Raw genomic sequence first — 20474 nt, forward strand, 5'->3', positions numbered from 1 at the left:
GGCACAGTGGATTGAATGCCAGGCCTGGGGTTAGGAAGACATCTTGAGTTAAAGTCTGATCTCAGAAATTTACCAGCTGTGTGACCTTGAGGAAGTCACTTCACCCTGTTTGCCTCAGTTTCCTCATCTGTCAAATAAGCTGGAGAAGGAAATGGCCAACCATGCCAGGATCTTTGCCAAGAAAACCCCAATAGCGGACTCGAAGAGTCAGACCTGACTGAACCTCAACGATCCTTAGCACATGACACCTTTCAGGTCCTTTTCAGTAGTAATCCTCGGAGTTCTGGCACTGTCCACCACAGGGGCTTGGGCTTGGGCTAGACAGACAAAACCCATGCACACAGGGCTCCTGCTCTCAACATGCGTGTGCAGAGAAGAGCCAATAGCAGAGACAAGCTCGGGGCCTCAGTTTCTCCATCTATAAACTGGAGCGAATCCCTGCGCTGTCCCCAAGGCGGCTAGAACCAAAGCCCAGTTTCCTGAAGGAACTTGGAGGCTGCAAAGGCTTACATGCAAAAAAACCGGGAAGCATGGCTGAGACCAGAAAGTCTCCACGTTTGGCGCAATGCTCCCAGGGACTCAGTTTTCCCAGCAGGAGAATGGCCTCATATCCCTCTCGGTGAGACCTGGATGGAGGGCTCTAGGAGGCAGTCTAACCTCGGGAGAGTGTGCTCCCGTTAGCACTAACACCGGCTTGGATCTTTCTGAGTGGCCGCAGCCGGGCCAAAGGCCAGGAGGTAGGACGCTGTTGTGTAGGGATGCGCTCTGGGTGGCTCGGGCTTTCTGGCCGAAGGTCTGGCTTGGGCTCCTCCCAGCCCAGCTCCCCTGTTGGGGCCAGGCCGGCAGCTCGGGCGGAATCTGGTTGGGGGAGGAGGGGAAGGAGGAAGAAGGAAGGGGCCCGCTCCGAATCCTAGTTCCACTCTGGCTGGTGAGGAAAGGCTGCGGCCAGGAGGGGGGAGCCCGGGAGTCCCGGAGAAGGGGGAGCCAACGAAAAGATCGAGCAGGACCGCAAAGGAAGAGGGGAGTGGGCCAAGGGAAGGAGGCGGGAAGAGGGCCCGCGGGGGCCGGCCGGAGAAGACCTGGGCCGAAAAGAGCGCCAGGCAGCCGGAGCTCCTGCGGCGGCTGCCCGCGGGGTGTGGTCGGGGCGCCCCACCCCGGCTCCGGGAGGGCAGGGCCGAAGGGGAGCGGGGTGGGGCGGACGGCCGAGAGGCGTGCCCGCTGCTCGGGGCAGACCGAAAGGGAGGGAGGGTGCCGGGGGTGGGGCAGAGGAGTGGCTGCGGTGCTAGCCAGCAGGTGACCCTGGGGGTGGCCTCTGGGCGCTCTGGCTGCAGGCAAGTACCGGCCCACTACCAGGCCGGCAGGCAGGGAGGGAGATACCGAGAGACAGACTTGCACACAGAGCGGCGGAGCGGCCCAGCGAACTGAGCGCGGAGGAGGGGCGCGTCCCGGAAAGTTGTCCCAAGGCAGAGCGAGCGAGCTAGCAAAGTTTGCCTCCGGAGCTCCCCGGGCGGCCCGGAACATGGCGGCAGAGCCCCGAGCCCCGGCGAGCGTGGCGGGCGGCCGGTGGCAGCAGCAGCGGAGGCTGGAACGGAGCTCCGAGGACTAGGGACGAGACGCAAAGGAGGCGGCACTCCCCACCCCCGCCGGGGCTGCCCTACCCCCCGCACGCACCATGGCTCGCTGGATCCCCACCAAGAGGCAGAAACTCGGAGTCGGTGAGTGAGTGAGGCTCCCTTGAGATCGCGAGGCGCGCCGGGGTTGGGGGGAGCTCCGAGCCCCAGAGTCAGCTGCCTGGAGGGAGTGGAGGGGGCCGCTGATGACTTGGAGGAAGCATACTGGAAGGCGGAGATCTTTTGGGGTTCGGGCGCCTTCCGCTGCAAGACTGCGACTTGGTGGGCTCGTTCGGGCTGGAATGGATGGCCCCGGGCTAGGGAGGTGTTATGGATGGCTAGAGGGGGGCGGACTCGACTTCACTCCTCAGGGGTTGGCCTGTCGGGACTCCTGGATCCGAGTTCCCTCCTCCCAATGACCCAGGGGAGGGCACTATTGCTGATGGCTTGGGGAGAGAAGACTCGGGGCTTTTTGGGTTCCAGATCCCAGTTAGGGTTCGAAGGTTAACCCTCTCCTTTTACGGATAAGGAAAGGCAATCGCCCAAGTTCACAAACAGATAGTAAAAGTCAGAAGGAGGATTTGAATCTAGGTCTTGAGGCTCCAGGAGCCTGGGTTTCTCCATTCCACCAACGAGGATTCCCCTCCTCCCCGGCGCTGGAGTCCTCCCATTAAGTTCCCCTCACCTGTTTGGTGTTATCCGCCGGACTATCACTGACTGAGCTTGGCATGTTTGAAGTGGGATCATGTGTCCCAGCTTTCTGGAGGCTTTCGAGTTTTCAGCACAGTCCAGGCTTTGCTTCTAATCCCCCTGGAGTTGGGGATTTGGGTTTGGAAAATTACACTCTCTAGGTCAAGCCTGCGCCGTCTTTGTGTGTGTTCTGGTCCCCTTTGGCAGTCGAGGGAAGCCTGTGGCCGGCGTACCCCTTCTCTCGGTCACGTTTTGGAACGCCCCAAATAAAATAGCCCGCGTGACCAAGGAAGCTGATTGTTTGAAATCCAGTTGTCAAAGAGGCCGAGTTTTTCCAAATTCTCGGACCCCAGGCTTAGAACCCGACGCTTTGGGGGCTCCTCCCGGCTTCTGAAAGGAGTCGAGAGAATTCCCCTTAAGGGGGATTCATACGTGAGGATGGAAACCGCGGAAGGTGATGAAAGCGACAGGAAGTGTGGCTAGAGGTGTGGAGAGCTTGTGCCTGGCCCCTGGAGTTGTGATTCCAAGCCTTGACCAGTGCGTACCGACGCGGACCCATCTGAGCACATATGGTTATCTAGGGCTGTTGTGTGCCGAGGGTGGGGATTCAAAGTGCCCTCTGAACTCTGACCACCTCCCGGGCTGGAAATGCACACCTAGGCTGGCTCTCCCTCATCAGTCCCAGGAGTGGATTTGATCTTGAAAAAAAGAAGATGCTTTTCTTCTTGTTTCTTAGACCTTTGTCCCTAGCTAGAAATCTGTCCCCCTTCTGCCCTCCCCCTTGAACAAAGACCAACAGTTAAACAAGACCTGTTTACTCCCTGGGAGGGAATGCTTGAGGTTTCACCATCCTCCACTACCCCCCTATTGAAAGGATCTGAGCATCATAAAGCTGGAAGGGCCTTTGATGTTATCTAAGCTCACCCCCTCTTGTTAAAGATGAAGAAACTCAAGGTGGGAGCAGAGAGGTGCCGGAGATGGCACAGGTGGCAGCCTCTTCGGAAATCAGGACTGCTCAGTACCTTCAGCCTCATAGGGATTCCCCAATGCCTTCTGGTGTTTTAGGAGAATCATTAGTCAAATGACTGACCCATTTAGTAACTCATCTCTCTTAAGCCCAAATTGTTTTCCAGAACAGTTAGACTGACTCAGCTTTGCCAACTGTCTATCAGTGTGCCCCCTGGCTTCTCCCATTGACTATTGTCACTGTTGAGCTGGTTGTCTAAGCGTCACCGTTCTTAGTCACCTTTGCCAATCTGATGCTTATGATGTAAAAACCTCAGAACTGTCTTCCTTTGATTTCTCATATTGGTTTCTTGGAGCATTATTAAAATGATTGTTGCTGGTTTTCACTTTTCTATCATAAGATCATATAATTAGAGATCAGAGGGAGCATAGAAGCCACAGAGGGGAGGAACAGAAATAGCAAAATAAAGTGACTGGCCCAGGATTATACAGCTAGAGTCAGGGCTGTCTTCCTGACTTCAAGTCTAGGACCCCAAACCTGAAGACAGTTTGGTTGTGCAATAGATAGAATGCTGAACCTGGAGTCAGGAAGATTTCAGTTCAAATCCTGTCCTAGACATACACAAATTGTGTGACCTTGGGCAAGTCCCTTAACCTCTGTCTACCTCAGTTTCCTCTATCATAAAATGGGCAACATAATATTAATTTCAAGGGTCCTCTTTACTCTAAATATTTAAATTGAAATCTTTAAAATGATGATGAAGGAAGCAGCTAGGTGGATTATGTCTAAAATGTGTGATCCTGGGCAAGTCACTTAGCCCCAATTGCCTAGCCTCCTTCTTCCTCAGACCGACATTTAATATGGATTTTAAGACAGAAGGTAAAGGTTTTAAAAGACAGAAAAATAAAATGAGGATGAAGAAGATGATACAGCTTTCTCTTCCAGTGGGGAACATAGCTTAGTCATAAATTGTTGTGGGGGCTCCTTGACTGGGGAGAAAAACTGGGTGGTAGAATGTGTGTTTTTAGAATCAGTTGTTTTTTTTTTTTTGAGGGGTGGGAGTATAAGGAATTGTGGGAAAAATATCTGCTTTGGGCTGGTATACTTAGCTCTGCAGTTAATACTCCTAGTAATGCTTTAATGTAAACACATTTTGTGAGTGTGTATGTGTATAAGAATTTCTCACTTCCTCTTTTGCTCATTCATCTCCTCTAAGCTTTTTTGATAACTGCCCTTTTACTTACAGAAGAGGCTTTTCTCTAACTGGGCTGTGCTGGGTGCAGAACTGAAGGACTCTAAGAGCCTGCTTCAGAACTTAAGTATTTGGGTGACCCCAGGCAGGTCATCTGACCTCTCTTGTCCTCAGATTTTTTATCTGCAAAAATGGGGGAGAGGGGAATAGGGGCAGCTAGGCAGCACAGTGGCTAGAGAGCCAGGCTCTGAGTCTGGAGGATCTGGGTTCAAATGTGACCTCAGACACTTCTTCCATGTGTGACCCTGTACAAGATACAATCCCAGTTGCCTAGCCCTTACCACTCTTCTTACCACTCAGAAGGTAAATCTTTAATCCTATAGTCATAGTAACCCTGGACAAGTCACTTAACTTCCCAGCCTCAGTTTCCTCATCAATAAAATAAGTAAAACAATAGCCCTTGTCTCCTAGGATTATTGTGAGAATCAAGGAAATACTATATACAAAATGCTTTCCCAACCTTAAATTCTAACTATTACTCCTAATGAGGTAGTAAATTCAAAAAGCATTTCTTATTCACCAGACCCTGTGCCCAAAGACAAATGCCCACCCTCAAGGATGGGTGCATTATATATACATATAAATGAATACAAATCTATATGTATATGTGTGTATATGTACATATGTATACATAAATACATACATGCACACACACTACCAAGTACCTTTTTGGGGGTGCTACTTTCAACTTGGGGGTCAGGAAAGACTTTATGTGGGACCCTGGTGTTAGCCTAAAAAGGATCTCTGAATTTTAAGAGAAAGGAAGAAAAAAAAACTTTTCAGGCAAAGGAGATAATCTGCAAAATTTAAGGGAAGGGGCACTATCAGCAAGGGTTTCTGGGAGAAGAGGGCATTGGAACAGAGTTTTGAAGGAAGCAGAAAATTCAAAGAGGCCAGGGTGAGAAGAGAAAGCATCCTAGGCACAGTTAGTCCAAAAGCATGGAGTCTGGAGATGAGATTTGTCTTCTGCAGGGGAAGAGCAGGGGAAGAGGTCAAGTTTTGCTGGAACTTGAAATACATGTGAGGGGGAGATTTGAAATCTATCCAAAAAGGTTGCTTGGAACTTGTTTAGAAAAATACGTTTGTCTTTTCTTTCCTCTTCCAACAGTATCCAATTGAAGAATACATAGCAGGATAATAGATAATTGTTCATTTCATCACTTAAATATCTTGTGCTTCCAGAGCACTGAACTAAGACTGTGGAATGATAAAAAGATCCAGAAGGTGTAGCCTGTGCCCTCAAGGAATTTCTAATCTAGTAGTCTGTATGAATGGCCATTACAGTCATCAATTTCTTTATTGCATAAGCAGCATGTCTGGAGTTCTTTTGTCTATATCCTTTAATGAATATTTATATTATAGTCAAAGAACAAAAAAGAAAACTAGATTGGAATCAGATTATGAAAGGCTTTAAGTGGCTGAAAGAGATCTGGAGGAGATGGGGATCTAGTCAAGTTCTCTTTTAAAATAATAATAACAATAGAGGGAACTGTCTCCAAGAGAGGAAGTAACTTTCCTGCAAAATAGCTGACTCAGGATTTGAACCCAGGTCAGATGTTCATAGATTTAGGCACTGAAGGGATAATTTGAGGTCATCCTCATCCCCACCCCCACCTCCACCTCCATTTTAACAGAGGAGAGAGCTAGTTAAATTACACTGAGACAGACAAGCAAATGGCTGAACATGGATTTGAATTCAGCGCTCATTGGGCTTGGAATCAGGAAGACATCTTTTAAGAGTTCAAATCTGGCCTCATACTCTTTCTTACTAATTGTGTGACCCTGGGTAAGTCACCTAACCCTATTTGCCTCAGTTTCTTTATCTGTAAAATGAGCTGGAAAAGAAAATGGCAAAGGATTCCAGGGTCTTTGCCAAGAAAACCTCAAATGGGATCACCAAGTGAGACCTGACAGAGATGACTCAACAACAAAAACAAATCTCCTACTAGTAACTGGCTGGAGAGTTAGGAATACCTTGCTTAGACTTGCTTTCCCAGTTTTGATCTTAGGGAAGCAACTTAGCCACTACATTTCAAAGTGGGGACAGTAACACCAGTGGTAGTTGCCCATCTCATAGGGCCATTATAAGGTTCACATGAGGTCCTAGAGATGTAAAGTTCTTTGCAAACTTCCGTAAGGTGCTAGATAAGTGTCTGAATTTGAATTTGAACTCAGTGTTAGTGAATCTTCCGGACTCTGGGCCTCTACTTGTGTTACCCTAGTTGGCTAGCTTCCACAATTAGAGTGCTCTTCCTTTGTACTCATATACCTCTACCTCTTGGAATCCCTGATCTCCTCAATATCAGCTCTTGGGTCATCTTGTGCAGGAGCCTTTTCTAGACTCCCTATCCTTCAGTCTCTTCAGTGTATATTTTTCCACATTCACTCTTTGAGGACAGGGGCTGTCTGCTTTCCTTTGTATCCCCAATATTTAGCAGGGTAGCTGGGTACATCATAAACACTTAAGCAATGCTTTAAAAAAAAACCCTCACCTTCTGTCATAGAATCAATACTGTGTATTGGTCACACTCTGAGTCCTCTTACTTGGAATCTAGTTTCTTTTCACTGATACAGAGACAAACTACTCAATAACTATACAACATAACAAAAAAAAAAAAGTTCCTGCCACTGGTTCCAGTCCTGATTGAAACTTAGTACTTGTGTGACTTTGGGCAAAACACACACCCTAGGTGCCTCAGTTTCCTTAGGTGTAAATTCAGAGTCAGACTAGATGACCCTTAAAGTCCTTTCCCATTCTGAATCTCTAAAGGAAGGATTTCTCACATGCTGATGTAAGTTGTTTGGGAGTTCCTTTGGATTTCTATCCCTAGCACCTAGCACAGAGCAAAGCACAGAATAATACCTCAGTAAATGACTTGTTAATTGATTCATTGAGGAAGTTTTCTTGGGCAGGGATGTAGATTGTAGGGCTTATAGATAGGGATAAATAATTATAATGTATTTGATTTGGGTTTTGGTCCAGATCCTTGATTTCCTGATGAGGAAATACACTCTACCCATGCAATTTATAATTTGTAAATTTACAATTTATAAACCCAAGAAGTTAGGTGATTTGCCCAAGGTCACATAGCCAATGTGGCTCAGAGGCAGGTCTTGAAGCTAGGTTAGCAGGAACTCTATGTGGCAGCCCTCTAGTAAATAAGCCATACTGGTCTTCATTTTGAAGTATAGCCAAAGTAATTTGAAGAAGAAAAGACAAGATGAGGTGAGATCAGTAAAGTCCTCCAGCATTGCGATTTGAAAGAGACTAAGAATTCTGAGAAGAAGAACTGTTAGAGGCATAATTTTAAGCCAGCTCTTCATATTCCAAAGCCATTTAGCCTCTCTGTTCCTAATGAACTATTTATCTAGGTTGGCATTTATCTAGGTTGATGATCACTTCTCATTTTAAAGTGGTCATTAATATCCGTCTTTCTTTGGTATGGACCTGGAATAAAAATACTAGGGTTCAAATTGTGCCTTTGACACATTTGCGAATTCTGTGATCTTGCGCCAGTCATTTGACTTCCCTGGACCTCAGTTTCCCCATCTGTAAAATGATTGGGTTGGACAGTATGGCCTTTGAGGTCCCTTCAAGTCTGAAATCCTGTGGTACTTCATAAACACTGGTTATGCCATTCCACTCAATGAAATACAAGAATTTATTAAGGATCTACCTTGAGGATGGAAAGATTGCAATGTGATTGCCCCCTTCCTCTAGGAACTTACATTCTAGCCAGGTGCTGTCCTAGGTGCTAGGGACACAAAGACCAAAACTGAGAGATTCTCTGCCTTCAAAGACCTTACACTCTTTAGGGGGAGAAACAGCAAGTTTTTAGAAAAGTGAATAAGAAATAGAATAATTTCTTGGCATTCATAAGGGATAGGGGGTAGTATCAGAGTGGGGGTGAGATCAGGAAGAGAATAACACCTGAGCTGTCTCTTAAAGGTCTCTAGAGAGTCAAGGGATGGAGGTGAGCTAACACCTTTGTAGTAGGAGAAAAGGACTGTGATGGATCTTTCATCCTTTCTTTGCTGCTCTGCCCATTCATTCAGTCCTATTCTGTTGTTCAGAGCCACCCATGTTTGGAAAGTAACATTGTTCTCCACACACAGAACTTTCTTGCTAGTCATGGAAGTGTTTTTTCTGGCCAAACAGTCAAGGGCAGAAATATGTCTTTTCATGCTTTCTTTGGAAAATCGTTATTTACTGACTCCATATAACAGTTTCGTTGCTGAAAGATTTATTTTAAGAGCCAGCTTCCAAATAGGTCATTTGCAGCAAGAGTGGGCTTGGGAAATTTCTAATTTATGGAGACTTTGCTGTATAATTCAGTGTCTGTGTGCCACTGTCAGAAATGTCTCCTAGAGGGTGGTTGGACAAAGTTTGGGGAAATATTTGCTTCTCTTCCAGTTATAAACCATTCATCTGTCATAGTCCCACTGGTCTAGTCTGGCTTAGTCTTATGGAAAGGATACCATAATTGCTGTCCTCCAGGGGCCAAATTTGGCTCTTGTAGCTATTTGGTGATCTTCCCCGATGAGGTCTATACATATTCTGAGACTTTTCTCATCCCACTGGGTTCCCTTTTTTGCAGTGGGTGGGGAGAAGGAGACCTCAGCTTCTGTTAGCTCTAGCTGAGCTTGAGATTTTGGAAATAAAAATTGGTGGGGCTCAAAGAAACCTTGGAGATCATTTAGTCCAATGTTTTCTCACTGAAACAGGACCAGTCTTCCAATCATAAAGGACTGAAACCTTAGAGCCATTCTTAATCTTTCTTTTCCCTTTATACCACTCTCCTATATCCAGTTTTTGTTTTAAGTTTTTTTTTTTTTGTTTGATTTTTTTAAAATCTGGTCTGACTCTTCCTGACCCTATTTAGGATATTCTTGGCAGAGATACTGGAGTGATTTGCCATTTCCTTCTCCATCTCATTTTACAGGTGCAGAAACTGAGGCAAATAGGATTAAATGACTTGCCTTACTATTTGAGCTGGTAAGCATCTGAGGCTGGATTTGAACTCGGGAAGAGTTTTCCTGATTCCAAGCCAAGTACTCTATCCACTGAGCCTAATTGTGAAGAATTATATTTGTTGGGAAAAGTTTTCTTCCATCGAGCTATATATTTGTGTCCTTATGACATACATACTTTACTCCTGATTCTGTCTTCTGGGGGCAATTACAAGAAACCTTAAGGGGGCATCTGGGTGGCTCGGTGGCTCGGTGGATTGAGAGCTAGGCCCAGAGGTGGGAGGTCCTAGATTTAAATCTGGCCTAAGATACTTCTCAGCTGTGTGACCCTGGACAAGTCACTTAACCCCTATTGCCTAGCCCTTATCGCTCTTTTGCTTTGGAACCAATACAGAGTATTGATTCTAAGACATAAGGTAATTCAGCAACCACAACAAAACAGGAAGCCTTAAGTGTTATCCCTCCTTCCCGTGACAGTCCTTCAAACACTAGAAGATAGCAATCCTATGACTTCCCATCCCTACTCTAAATCTCTTCTTCAAGCTAAACATTCCCAATTCTTGCCATCATTGGTTGAGGACCTTCCCCATCCTGGGTTGGCCATCTCTAATATTCTTCAGCTTCAGTGTCCTTCCCCATCTGTGGCATCCAAATCTGAACCCAGGAATTCATGTATGGTCTGAGCTGCATAGAGTATAATAATGACTCTCATGTCTTATTCCCAAAAGTCATTCTTACCCTACTGCTTTCTCGAATCAGGCTTAAGAATGCAGCAAAGAGAAGGCTCAGAGACCTGTAGATCAGTTACTAAATACATGAATCAAGAGCAATATCAAGAAATGGAATCCTAGGAGCTTTAGTATTATACTCATAGACTACTATTAAGACAGAACTCAACACAAGTGCCAACATCTATTTTTTTTTTCTTTAAACCTTTACTTTCTGTATTGGTATGAATTCTAAAACAGAAGAGCTATAAGGGCTAGGTGGTTAAGTGACTTGCCCAGGGTCACTTGGCCAGAAAGTGTCTGAGATCAAATTCAAACTCAGGGAGATGACTCTTCCTAACTCCAGTCCCCAAACTCTAGCCTCTGTATCCCCTACCCCCCTAGCTGCCCCCTGCCAACATTTCTTATAGGGAAACTCGGTCTTCCAAACCAAATCAGTATCTTCCTTTTATGTTTGTGAGTTTAGTGTGTGATTGATAAGGGATAACAGAAAATAAATACATCAAATAATTCAGAGAATCATTGATTTAGAGCTAGAAATGCCCTGAGAAGCAATATAGGCCACTCTTCTCTGTTTACATAGTGGGAATTTAAGGCAAAGAAAAATGAAATGACTTGGGAAAGGTAACAGGGTTGACCAAGCAGAAGAGATAAGACTTTAACTGAGTATCTGCATTTCATGAATATTGTCTTCAATGACAAATTGGAAAAGACTAAAAATATCACAGCAAAAACAATCACCCTAAATGCAGTCGACTATATTTTAATAAACAGGAAATAGTGCTGTGTGACCCATTTCAGACTGAGACATCTGTGCACAGTAAGTAAGACCATTCCTTACCTGGAGCAAAGGGCAAAATCAGCAGCAGATTAGAAGGATGCATGAGATTGCACGATATTCAAATCATTCCATACTGGCATAGTCTAGTGAGTCATTGGTGCTGACCAGTTGGGAATATGGATAAAAGTAAAGCATGTATACAAGCTATCACTAATATAAGCTTAAACTACATAAGGCAATCGTCATAACAAAGAGACCAAAAGGACCCAGAAACCACCTCAGTCAACAAACAGTTGCTCTCTCAGCCCAGAGGAGACACAAACTATCCAAGGGCAATAATAACTTAGACTAGCATGGTCTAGAAAGTGAAAGGACCTCTACACCATAAATGAGGGACACTTCAGGCCACATAATGACTTAGAAAATCACTTATTAACATTATTTATGTTCTATTATAGTTTCATTTATTTTTTAAAAACTCATTTCAATTACATTTAGAAAAAAAAACATACTTTGTCTTAGAATAGACAATAAGTATCAATTCTAAGGCAGAAGAGTGGTAAGGGCTAGGCATTGGGAGTTAAGTGACTTACCCAGGGTCACACAGTTAGGAAGTGTCTGAGGCCAAATTTGAACCCAAGACCTCCCTTTTCCAAGGCCTGGCTTTCTATCCACTGAACCACCCAGCTGTCCTTGAGATTACATTTTAGTCTGGTTCAGCTGTATACCAAGAGTTTATGAATTTAGACACCTCTGGCTTAGACTATAGGTGACTAGCAATAGATTATAAGCATTAGTAATTGATGGAGCAAAAAAAACCCCAAAAAACAAAAAACACTATCAGATCAATAATTAAGTCAAATCAACCCAAGATTCCATATAGATGAAATTAGGGGAACAAAGAGAAAGAATTAGGCTGTATTAGACAGTGTTTGCTTCTATGTATCTATATATCTTTGTTAATTGATCATTTCACTTTGCATCAGTTCATATAGGTCTTACCAAGTTTTTCTGAAACCCTCTCTTGTCATTTCTTAGAGCACAATAGTATTCCATCATACTCATATGCCACAACTTGTTCAGTCATTCCCCAATGGAATTCCTAGTTCTTTGTCACTACAAAAAGAGCTACTTTCCTTTTCCCATTATCTTTCTGGGATACAGACCTCGTAGTGGTATTGCTGGATCAAAGGGTATGCATGATTTCATAGTTCTTTGGGCATGATTCCAGATTGTCTTCCAGAGTGGTTGGGTCAATTCACTACGCCACCTACAATTCATTAATATACCTACCTCATCCCTCCATTTGTCATTTCTAATGGTGTGATTTGTTTTAATTTGCCTTTGTCTAATCAGTAGTGATTTAGAGTATTTTTCACATAATTTAGCACAGTTCCTAGCACATAGGAGTTGCTATATAAATACTTATCTCCTTCTTTCCCTCTTGCTCCATTTCTGTAGACTGCTGTTATTATCATAAGAGACTAGGTAGTATAGTCTATAGCAGTGACAGCAAACCTATGGTACATGTGCCAAAAATGGCATGCAGAGCCCTCTTTGTGGACATGCCCATAGAGTCACCCACCAGAGTTGGTTACCAGAAAGTCAGAGGGATTCAGAGTAGAGCTGTTCCTCTCTCCCTCTCTATGTGCCTGAGAATATTCCTCACTTCACCCACCCCTCTGACTAGCAGCCCAATGGGAGTGCTTCCTCCCTCCCCTGTCTGAGATAAGGGGAGGGGAGAAGATGAGGGAAAGAAGGTTGAAAGTGGGAGGGACAGGTACTTAGTCTCTAAAAGGTTCACCATCACTAGTCTATAGAGAGCTGCCTTGGAGCCAGGAGAACCTGAGTTCAAGTCTTGCCTCTGATCTATACTGATGATAGGACCTAGTTAACTCATTTAATTTCTCAGTGGCCCTTAGCCAACTCTCTTACTATAAATTGTGGAGAAGATACAGCTAAGCACTGGCAGAAGGAATTCCTACACCAGCAATCCACTGAAAGCCTCTAGTCCATTTTGAAAATTCATCATTGTCTTTTTAATTCCACCCTTTCCATTTTGGAGCCTTTGGGGCAGTGATCATAATGCCCAACTTACAACTCACAGCATACTATAGGAATGACTGTCATTTTCCCAAGTTCAGTCCAAAGGACTTTTGTTGACTGTTTTGGGGAAAACAGAGAGGCAGACTAGAAAGGGAAATCAGTGTTGTGGTAATTGTTCATTTATTTTTTTCAGAGTAATGTACAGGCCATGTCCCCTTGGATCCTTTCCAGGGCTCATGCTATTGTCAGGATGGTTGGCACCCAGTTCCCAAATCGAGAAACAAAAGCTGGTTTTGTCTTTCCCCAGAGCCCCGTGCCATCCCAGCATTTTCATGTCCCTCTTGATCAAATGGCCTCCTGTTACTCCCACTTTTCTACTTGTGCTGTTTTTGACTGTCTTTCCACATTGGATGAAACTTCCTGCTTGGACACTGCAGATATTGTGAATGTTCCAACCTGGGTTGCTTTCTCCAGGAGGCCTGGGACAAGCTTTTGATCCCTCAAAGCTTTTAACAGGGAGGAAAATTAAGATGGAAATTAATTCAGGCTTGAAAATATTTTTTTCTCAGTCACAGTGAATAAGGATATGAACCATATGGCCAGAAGAACATATGCACTCTTTTTTTCCCTCATTAAACCCTTAACTTCTGTCATAGAATCAATATTATGGATTGGTTCCAAGGCAGAAGAGTGTGCTAAGGGCCAGGCAATGGGGTTAAGTGACTTGCCCAGGGTCACACAGCTAACAATTGTCTGGGGGCAGATTTGAACCCAAGATCCATCTCTCAATCCACTTAGCCACCTTGCTGTTCCCAGGACATGTGTGCTATTGAAGGAGACAGGAGGTAAAGGTAATGGGATCATAGAACAAGGGACTAGAATCAATTTTGGGTATCATATATTCTAATGCCTCATTTTTACAGATTGATCATTGGAATCCAGAGAGAAGAAATTTCTTGATCAAAGTTACCATAATAGAATATAGCAGAGCTGGAATTCAAACCCAGATCCTCTGTCTCTCAGCCCAGTATTCCCTCTTCCAGGATCTTTTATTTGGTCAATGAACAGCCTCCAATATTAGTGCTTGACTCTCATATCATTCAAGAAATAGGGAAGAGCCAAAAGATCATAGGTTTAGAGACTAAAAGCAACATGGAAGCCACTTTGTCCAGCCTGATTATTTTCTAGAAAACTGAGGTCCAGAAATGAGACGTGACTTTTCTGTGGTTTCCCAGGAAATAAATAGGGGATCAAAATTTTGAACTCAGTTCTCTCACTCCAAATGCAGGACTCTTTTGGCTTCTTCATGCTATTAGTCTACGAATGAATTATACAGGATGAATTGGCAATTTTTTGTAAGACTGAAATGATCTGGGCAATCTTTCTCTTTATTGTCAAAGGCTTGGAAGAATTGTAGTCACACTGCTTTTCTCCTTTTTTATCTTAAAAATTATTACGAACTAGAAAATCAACACAAACATTTCCATATGAAAGAAGATTGAATAGGAAACTATGAATGTGTTGTTTTAATTTTAAATGTACGTATACACACACACACATATTACCATACCAACATTGTTCTGCTTTTCTGGTAGTACCAATATCGCTTCTCCTTTTTCTCCTTCTGAATGTTCGTTTGTCTTTTTTTTTTACATGTTTCAATGATGCTTTCTGCTTTCTTCTTTTTGATATCACTCTCACTAACCCTCCTACTTTCCCCACCAGTCCTCTTTGACTAAATAAAATTCCATAGCAAATAAATATAACAAAAAAACCATAATTGTGTGGCATTGTTGTTTCAGAACATACGGGCTGCATTCTGCACATATGATGCATTTCCTGGTTGTCTAATGGCCCAATCATGGTGCCTTTCTTCATCATCTCTTAGAGCATAATAATATTCAGTTACATTAATAAACTATAAATTGGTTAAGCCATCCCCAAACAATGAGTACCCATTTATTTTCCAGTTCTTTATGAAAACAAAAAGCCTGGCCATAGATATTTTTTAATGTTTTTTTTAATGGTTACATGATTCATTTTGTCTCCCTTCCCCATCCCAAAAGTGGACAATTTTTATAAGTGTTTTTGTAAACATGGGTCCTTTTGCTCTGTCCTTTATCCTTTTGGCACATGAGCTTAGTAGTGATCTCGTGAGGCCAAAGGACATCCACAGTTTGGTGACTTTTAGGATATACTTCCAAATGGTTTTTCAGAATGGTTGGAAGAGTTTGTAGTTCCACTAATCATGTATTAGTGTAGGCACAGCTAGGTAGCACAGTGGATAGAACTCCAGCCTTGGAGTTGGGAGGATCTGGGTTTAAATGTGATCTCATACATTTTCTAGCTGTGTGACTTTGGGCAAGTCACTTACCTCTGTTTGCCTAGCCCTTGTCTTTCTGTCCTAGAGTTGATATTAAGAAAGAAGGTAAGGGTTAAAAATAGAAATGCATTAGTGTGCCTGTCAAGTCAGCCAGCCGACAAACATTTATTAAGGGCTTATAGTGTGACAAGCAGTAAGCTAGGTGACTGAGATCCAAAGTGAGGCCAACCCATAATTGCTGCTTTCAAGGAACTCACATTCTAATGGGGGAGATGACATACAAATAACTATATACATCAAAGCTACATCCATTGGAAATGGGAAGGTGCTAGCAATGGGGGGAGGAGAATGAGAAAGGGAAGAAAGGCCCCCAGAGAAACTGAGGTTCAAGCTGGATTTTGAGAAGGCCAAGAGGCCAGGAGAAAAAGACAAGGAGCCAAAACATTCCAGGCATGGGGAAGCCAGGGCAAAGGTCCAGATTTAGGACCTGGAGATAAGTAGGAAGCCAGTGTAGCTGGGTTGTTGATTACCTGAAGGAGGAGGAGAGGGGGAGAAGACTGGAAAGGCAGGAGTCCAGGTGAGGAAGGCCTTTAAAAGCCAAATGGATGATCTTCTATCTCTTCCTGGAGAAATCAGGGGCCACTGGGGTTTATTGATGAGAAGGTGCCGAGATCCCATCTTGGGAAGATAAGGAAGATCACTTTGACAGCTGAGGGGAGGAGAGTCTGGAGTGAAAGAGACTTTAGAGCAGAAAAGTCTAAATCTATAGCAAGGGGGTAAAATGATGAGAGCCTGCCCCAGGGTGGTGGCAGGAGAGAAGGGGCAGTATTCAAGAGATGTTTCGAAGGGCAAATCAATAGGACTTGACAATCAGTAGGGGGAAGTGAGTGAGAGTTGGGAGTCAGTGGAGGATGACTTGTAAGCTGTCAACCTGAAGAACTGGGTGGCTGGGAGTGTTCACAGCAGGAATTGGAAAGCTGGAAGAGGGAGAGCTTTAGGGGAAAAGATAATGAGTTCTCTCTTGGACATCTTTGCCAATTCAGTGTATATGAAATAGAGCCTCAGAAGTGCTTTGTGTTACATTTCTCTTATTAGTGACTTGGAGCATGTTTTCTCATGGCTGTTGATGGCTTGTTTTTCTGCTTTGGGGAGCTGCCTATTCATGTTGTTTGACCTTCAAGCCACTTCCTGCCTCTGGGCTTATATTATCAGAAGATTTTAGGTCTGGATGGACCTTAAGAGTTACTTAGTTCAATTTCTTTCCTCCACAATTTTTTAAAACTAGTCATTCATCCATGAAGGGAATTTCCATAATTTAATTGTAAGAGAGGCACCCAGAAGCACTGAAAAATTAGATTTGGCTAGGATCACCCAACCAATATGGCACCATCTTCTCATCTCAAAGAAAGACCTGGATTTTCTCCACTACCATACATTTTACAAGGAACACCCAAACACAGAGAAGTCCACTTCTGTCTCCTGCCTTTGTCCATCATGTCCCAGCAGCTTTCTCACCTTGAAAGACCCTTTTTTGCTACCCCTACGTCCTTCTCTTATTGGTGAGTTCCTCTCCATTTAGTGACAATTGCCCAGGCCACACTTGTATTCCTTTTTCTCAGCTTCATCCTGATTCTCCAGACTTCTCCACTATCCTCCTTTCAGCTTTTTCTTTTTTTTAAACCCTTCCCTTCCATCTTAGAATCAATATTGTGTATTGGTTCCAAGGCAGAAGAATGGTTATTAAGGGCATTAAGTGTCTTGCTCAGGGTCACACAACTGGGATGTTCCTGAGTTCCAATTTGAACTCAGGACTCTCAATCCACCAAGCCATCCAACTGCCCTCTCAACTTATTTTTATATGTTGTCTTCTTTCATTATATGATAAGGTCCGTGAGGGCACAGGTTATCTCCTTTTTGCTTGTGTTTGTATCTGCAGAGTTTAGCACAATGCCTAACACATAGTTAATGGTTAATATGTCCTCTATCTATCTCTCTCTTTCTATCTCCATCCATCCATCTTTGTTTCCCACTCTTTCTTTCTTTCTTTCTTTCTTTCTTTCTTTCTTTCTTTCTTTCTTTCTTTCTTTCTTTCTTTCTTTCTTTCTTTCTTTCTTTCTTTCTTTCTTTCTTTCTTTCTTTCTTTCTTTCTTTCTTTCTTTCTTTCTTTCTTTCTTTCTTTCTTTCTTTCTCTCTTTCTCTCTTTCTCTCTCTCTCTTTCTCTCTCTCTCTTTCTTTCTTTCTCTCTTTCTTTCTCTCTTTCTCTCTCTCTTTCTTTCTTTCTTTCTTTCTTTCTTTCTTTCTTTCTTTCTTTCTTTCTTTCTTTCTTTCTTTCTTTCTTTCTTTCTTTCTTTCTTTCTTTCTTTCTTTCTTTCTTTCTTTCCTTCTTTCTTTCTTTTTTCTTTCTTTCTTTCTATCTATCTGTCTGTATCACCATCTTTTTGCCTGCCTGTGTTTCTTTTACTGAGCGTATGTCTCTGTGTCTATCTGTCCACGCATTTCTCTATATGTGTGCATGTGTCCTATCTATCTTGCTCACGATCACATAGGAAGTTAAATAACTGAGCCTGAATTGATACGTTTGCTTTGTGGCTCATCAAAAGTACTTCCCCTCTCTTCATTGATCACCTCATCACCCTGGGCTTCAGTTTCCTTATCCTTTAAATGACATCTTTTAACAACCAATGTCTGGGGTCCATTCCAAGTGTAGACCTTCGCTTCTCATGTCCTTCAAGAACCCATAGACTTCTTTTCTAGCTTTCTCCCTGGAAAGGCAGTGTAGGATAGTGGAAAGAGTCAGTGGAATCAGGAAGTCTGGGTTCAGGTCCCACCCACTTCTGTCACTAACTAATTTGTGGGTTTAAGCAGCATTTTCTTAAAGTCTTTTAGTGTTAGCTCTCATCTGCTGGATGGGGATAATTATATACAGACAACAAAACAGTCAATCGACAAATATTTATTAGGTTCATAATATCTGAGGCACTGGGAGAGCAAACTGGGAGAGCAAATACAAAGAAGGAAATAACGGGTCCTCTCCAGAAGATCCAACTCTCTTTGGAGAGACTTGTGTATATCATACTCAGGAGGACAAATGCTTCTCTCCTAATCTCACAGAAAATGCCTGTTGTCTTGCTGGGACGTTAAATTACATCTCACACTCAGGTGCAGTTGTGCATCTCCTTTTGTGAGAGCTTTGCTGAGAAGGCAGTGTGGTCTGGAGGTTGGGACAAAGAAACTGGAAGTAAAGAATTGTGGGTTCCTTGCTGGATCACTGGCCCTTGCTTTCTTCTCAAGGCCCAACAGCCTATGGGATAGAGCCTTTTGCTGCCAGAACATTATTGGTTTACAAAATGAGAATGCTGTAATTTTTACCACAAGGCCAGATTTGAACCCAGGATCTCTCATCTGTAGGCCTGGATTTCTATCCACTCATAGCTAAATGCCCTACTTCACTTTCTCTTGGATATCCAATCTGTGGCCAAGGCCAATTGATTTATTTTACAAATACAACATCTCTCATATCCCCCTTCTCTCTTCTTACACTATTGCAATGGCTGTTGGTTGGCATCTCCACACCATTCTCTCCTCTAACTCAGAAGATCTAAGTGATCTTCCTAAAAGTCAGATCTAACCACGTCATTATGCCTCCCCCTTCCCAATAAATTCCAGTGGCTTTTATCAGCTCCAGCATCCTCTGTCATTCAAAGCCCTTCATAACCTTCTTCTGCCAAATTATCTTTCCAAGCTTTCCTATCTTTTTACAACTTATACCCCCTCTTCCACCCTCAGCCTTTACCCTGTGATTTAATGAAGGGACAGAAAGAATGAGGGGAGAGAGAGAAAGAGAGAGAGAGAGAGATTGAGAGAGAGAGAGAGAGAGAGAGAGAGAGAGAGAGAGAGAGAGAGAGAGCCCAAGCCCAGCAGTGTGCTAAATGTTCTTACAAATATTCTCATTTGATCCTGTGATAGATGTTATTATTATCTCCATTTTATAGTTAAGGAAACTGAGGCAAACAAAGGCTAAGTGACTTACCCAGGGTCACACTGCTAGTAAGCATGTAAGAATGGATAGGAATTCAGGTTTCCCTAATTTCAGATCCAGCACTTTAACCACTGTACCACTAGCCCACTCGATGTTCTTCACTAAGTCACTCCACCTCCTAACCCTTCCTATTAGATTGTAATATCTTTGAGAGCAGGGACTGTATTTTGCCTTGCTTTATATCCCCAGCACATAATAGGAGTTTAATACATATTTATTGACTGACTAAACCCTGAGGATAAGAGAAAGAAAAAAACCCAAAACAGCTGCTGTTCTTGAGCAGCTCACAATAATTAGGAGACAACATACAAACAATTATATATAAAGGTCAATTATAGATAACTCAGAGGGAAGACACTAGAATTAAGAGAGATTGTGGGGGGCAGCTAGGTAATTAAAGAGATTGAGAGCCAAGCCTAGAGATGGGAGGTCCTGGGTTCTAATCTAGTCTCGGACACTTCCTAGCTGTGTGACCCTGGGCAAGTCATTTAACTCCCATTACCTAGCCCTTACCACTCTTCTGCCTTGAAACCAATATTTAGAAATGATTCTAAGATGAAAAGTCAGGGTGTAGGGAGGGGAGGGAAAGTTGATAAGGAAAGACTTCCTGGTGAAGGGGGGAATTTAGCTGAGGAATTTGTAAGGAAACTGGGGAACCCAGAAGGTATAAGTGAGAAGGTAAAGAGTTCCAGGAATGTCAGACATCCAGTAAAAATGTCAGGAGATGGAGTGTTGATTAAGGAAGAGCAAGGAGGTCAATGTCACTGGATCTTGGAGAAAAGAGCATGGCAAGTAGAATGGGAAGGTGGGAAGAGACCAATATATGATCCAGCCTTCAGTCCCCCAAGCCAATAAGTTCACCTAGGTCTGGATCAAGATAAAACCCTCAGATGGGTGGTATTATGCCTTTGTTTTGAATTTCAGCTGAAGGTAGAAAGTTGATGATTTACCTCAGGTCACACAGGAAGTTCATATTAGATTTGAGAATAAATTTATTGTCTTATCAAACTACTTGTACTTATGGAAAAGAAAAATCTAGCCATAAATGGTATAGTTTTTTTTAGTGC

General features: G+C 43.4%; 1 protein-coding gene across 2 annotated transcripts in view; it reads left to right on the top strand.

The window, feature by feature from the left end:
- The first annotated feature begins 1582 nt into the window (after positions 1-1582).
- Positions 1583-20474, top strand: part of DOCK5 (dedicator of cytokinesis 5) — a 235271-nt gene continuing 216379 nt past the window's right edge. For both annotated transcript variants that reach the window (XM_007477822.3, XM_056814520.1), the window contains exon 1: positions 1583-1715. In XM_007477822.3, coding sequence (XP_007477884.2) covers positions 1673-1715 — 43 coding nt within the window. In that variant the 5' untranslated portion in view covers positions 1583-1672. The remainder of the gene's footprint in view (positions 1716-20474) is intronic.

Source organism: Monodelphis domestica, chromosome 1, assembly GCF_027887165.1.
Source record: "Monodelphis domestica isolate mMonDom1 chromosome 1, mMonDom1.pri, whole genome shotgun sequence".
NCBI lineage: Eukaryota > Metazoa > Chordata > Mammalia > Didelphimorphia > Didelphidae > Monodelphis > Monodelphis domestica.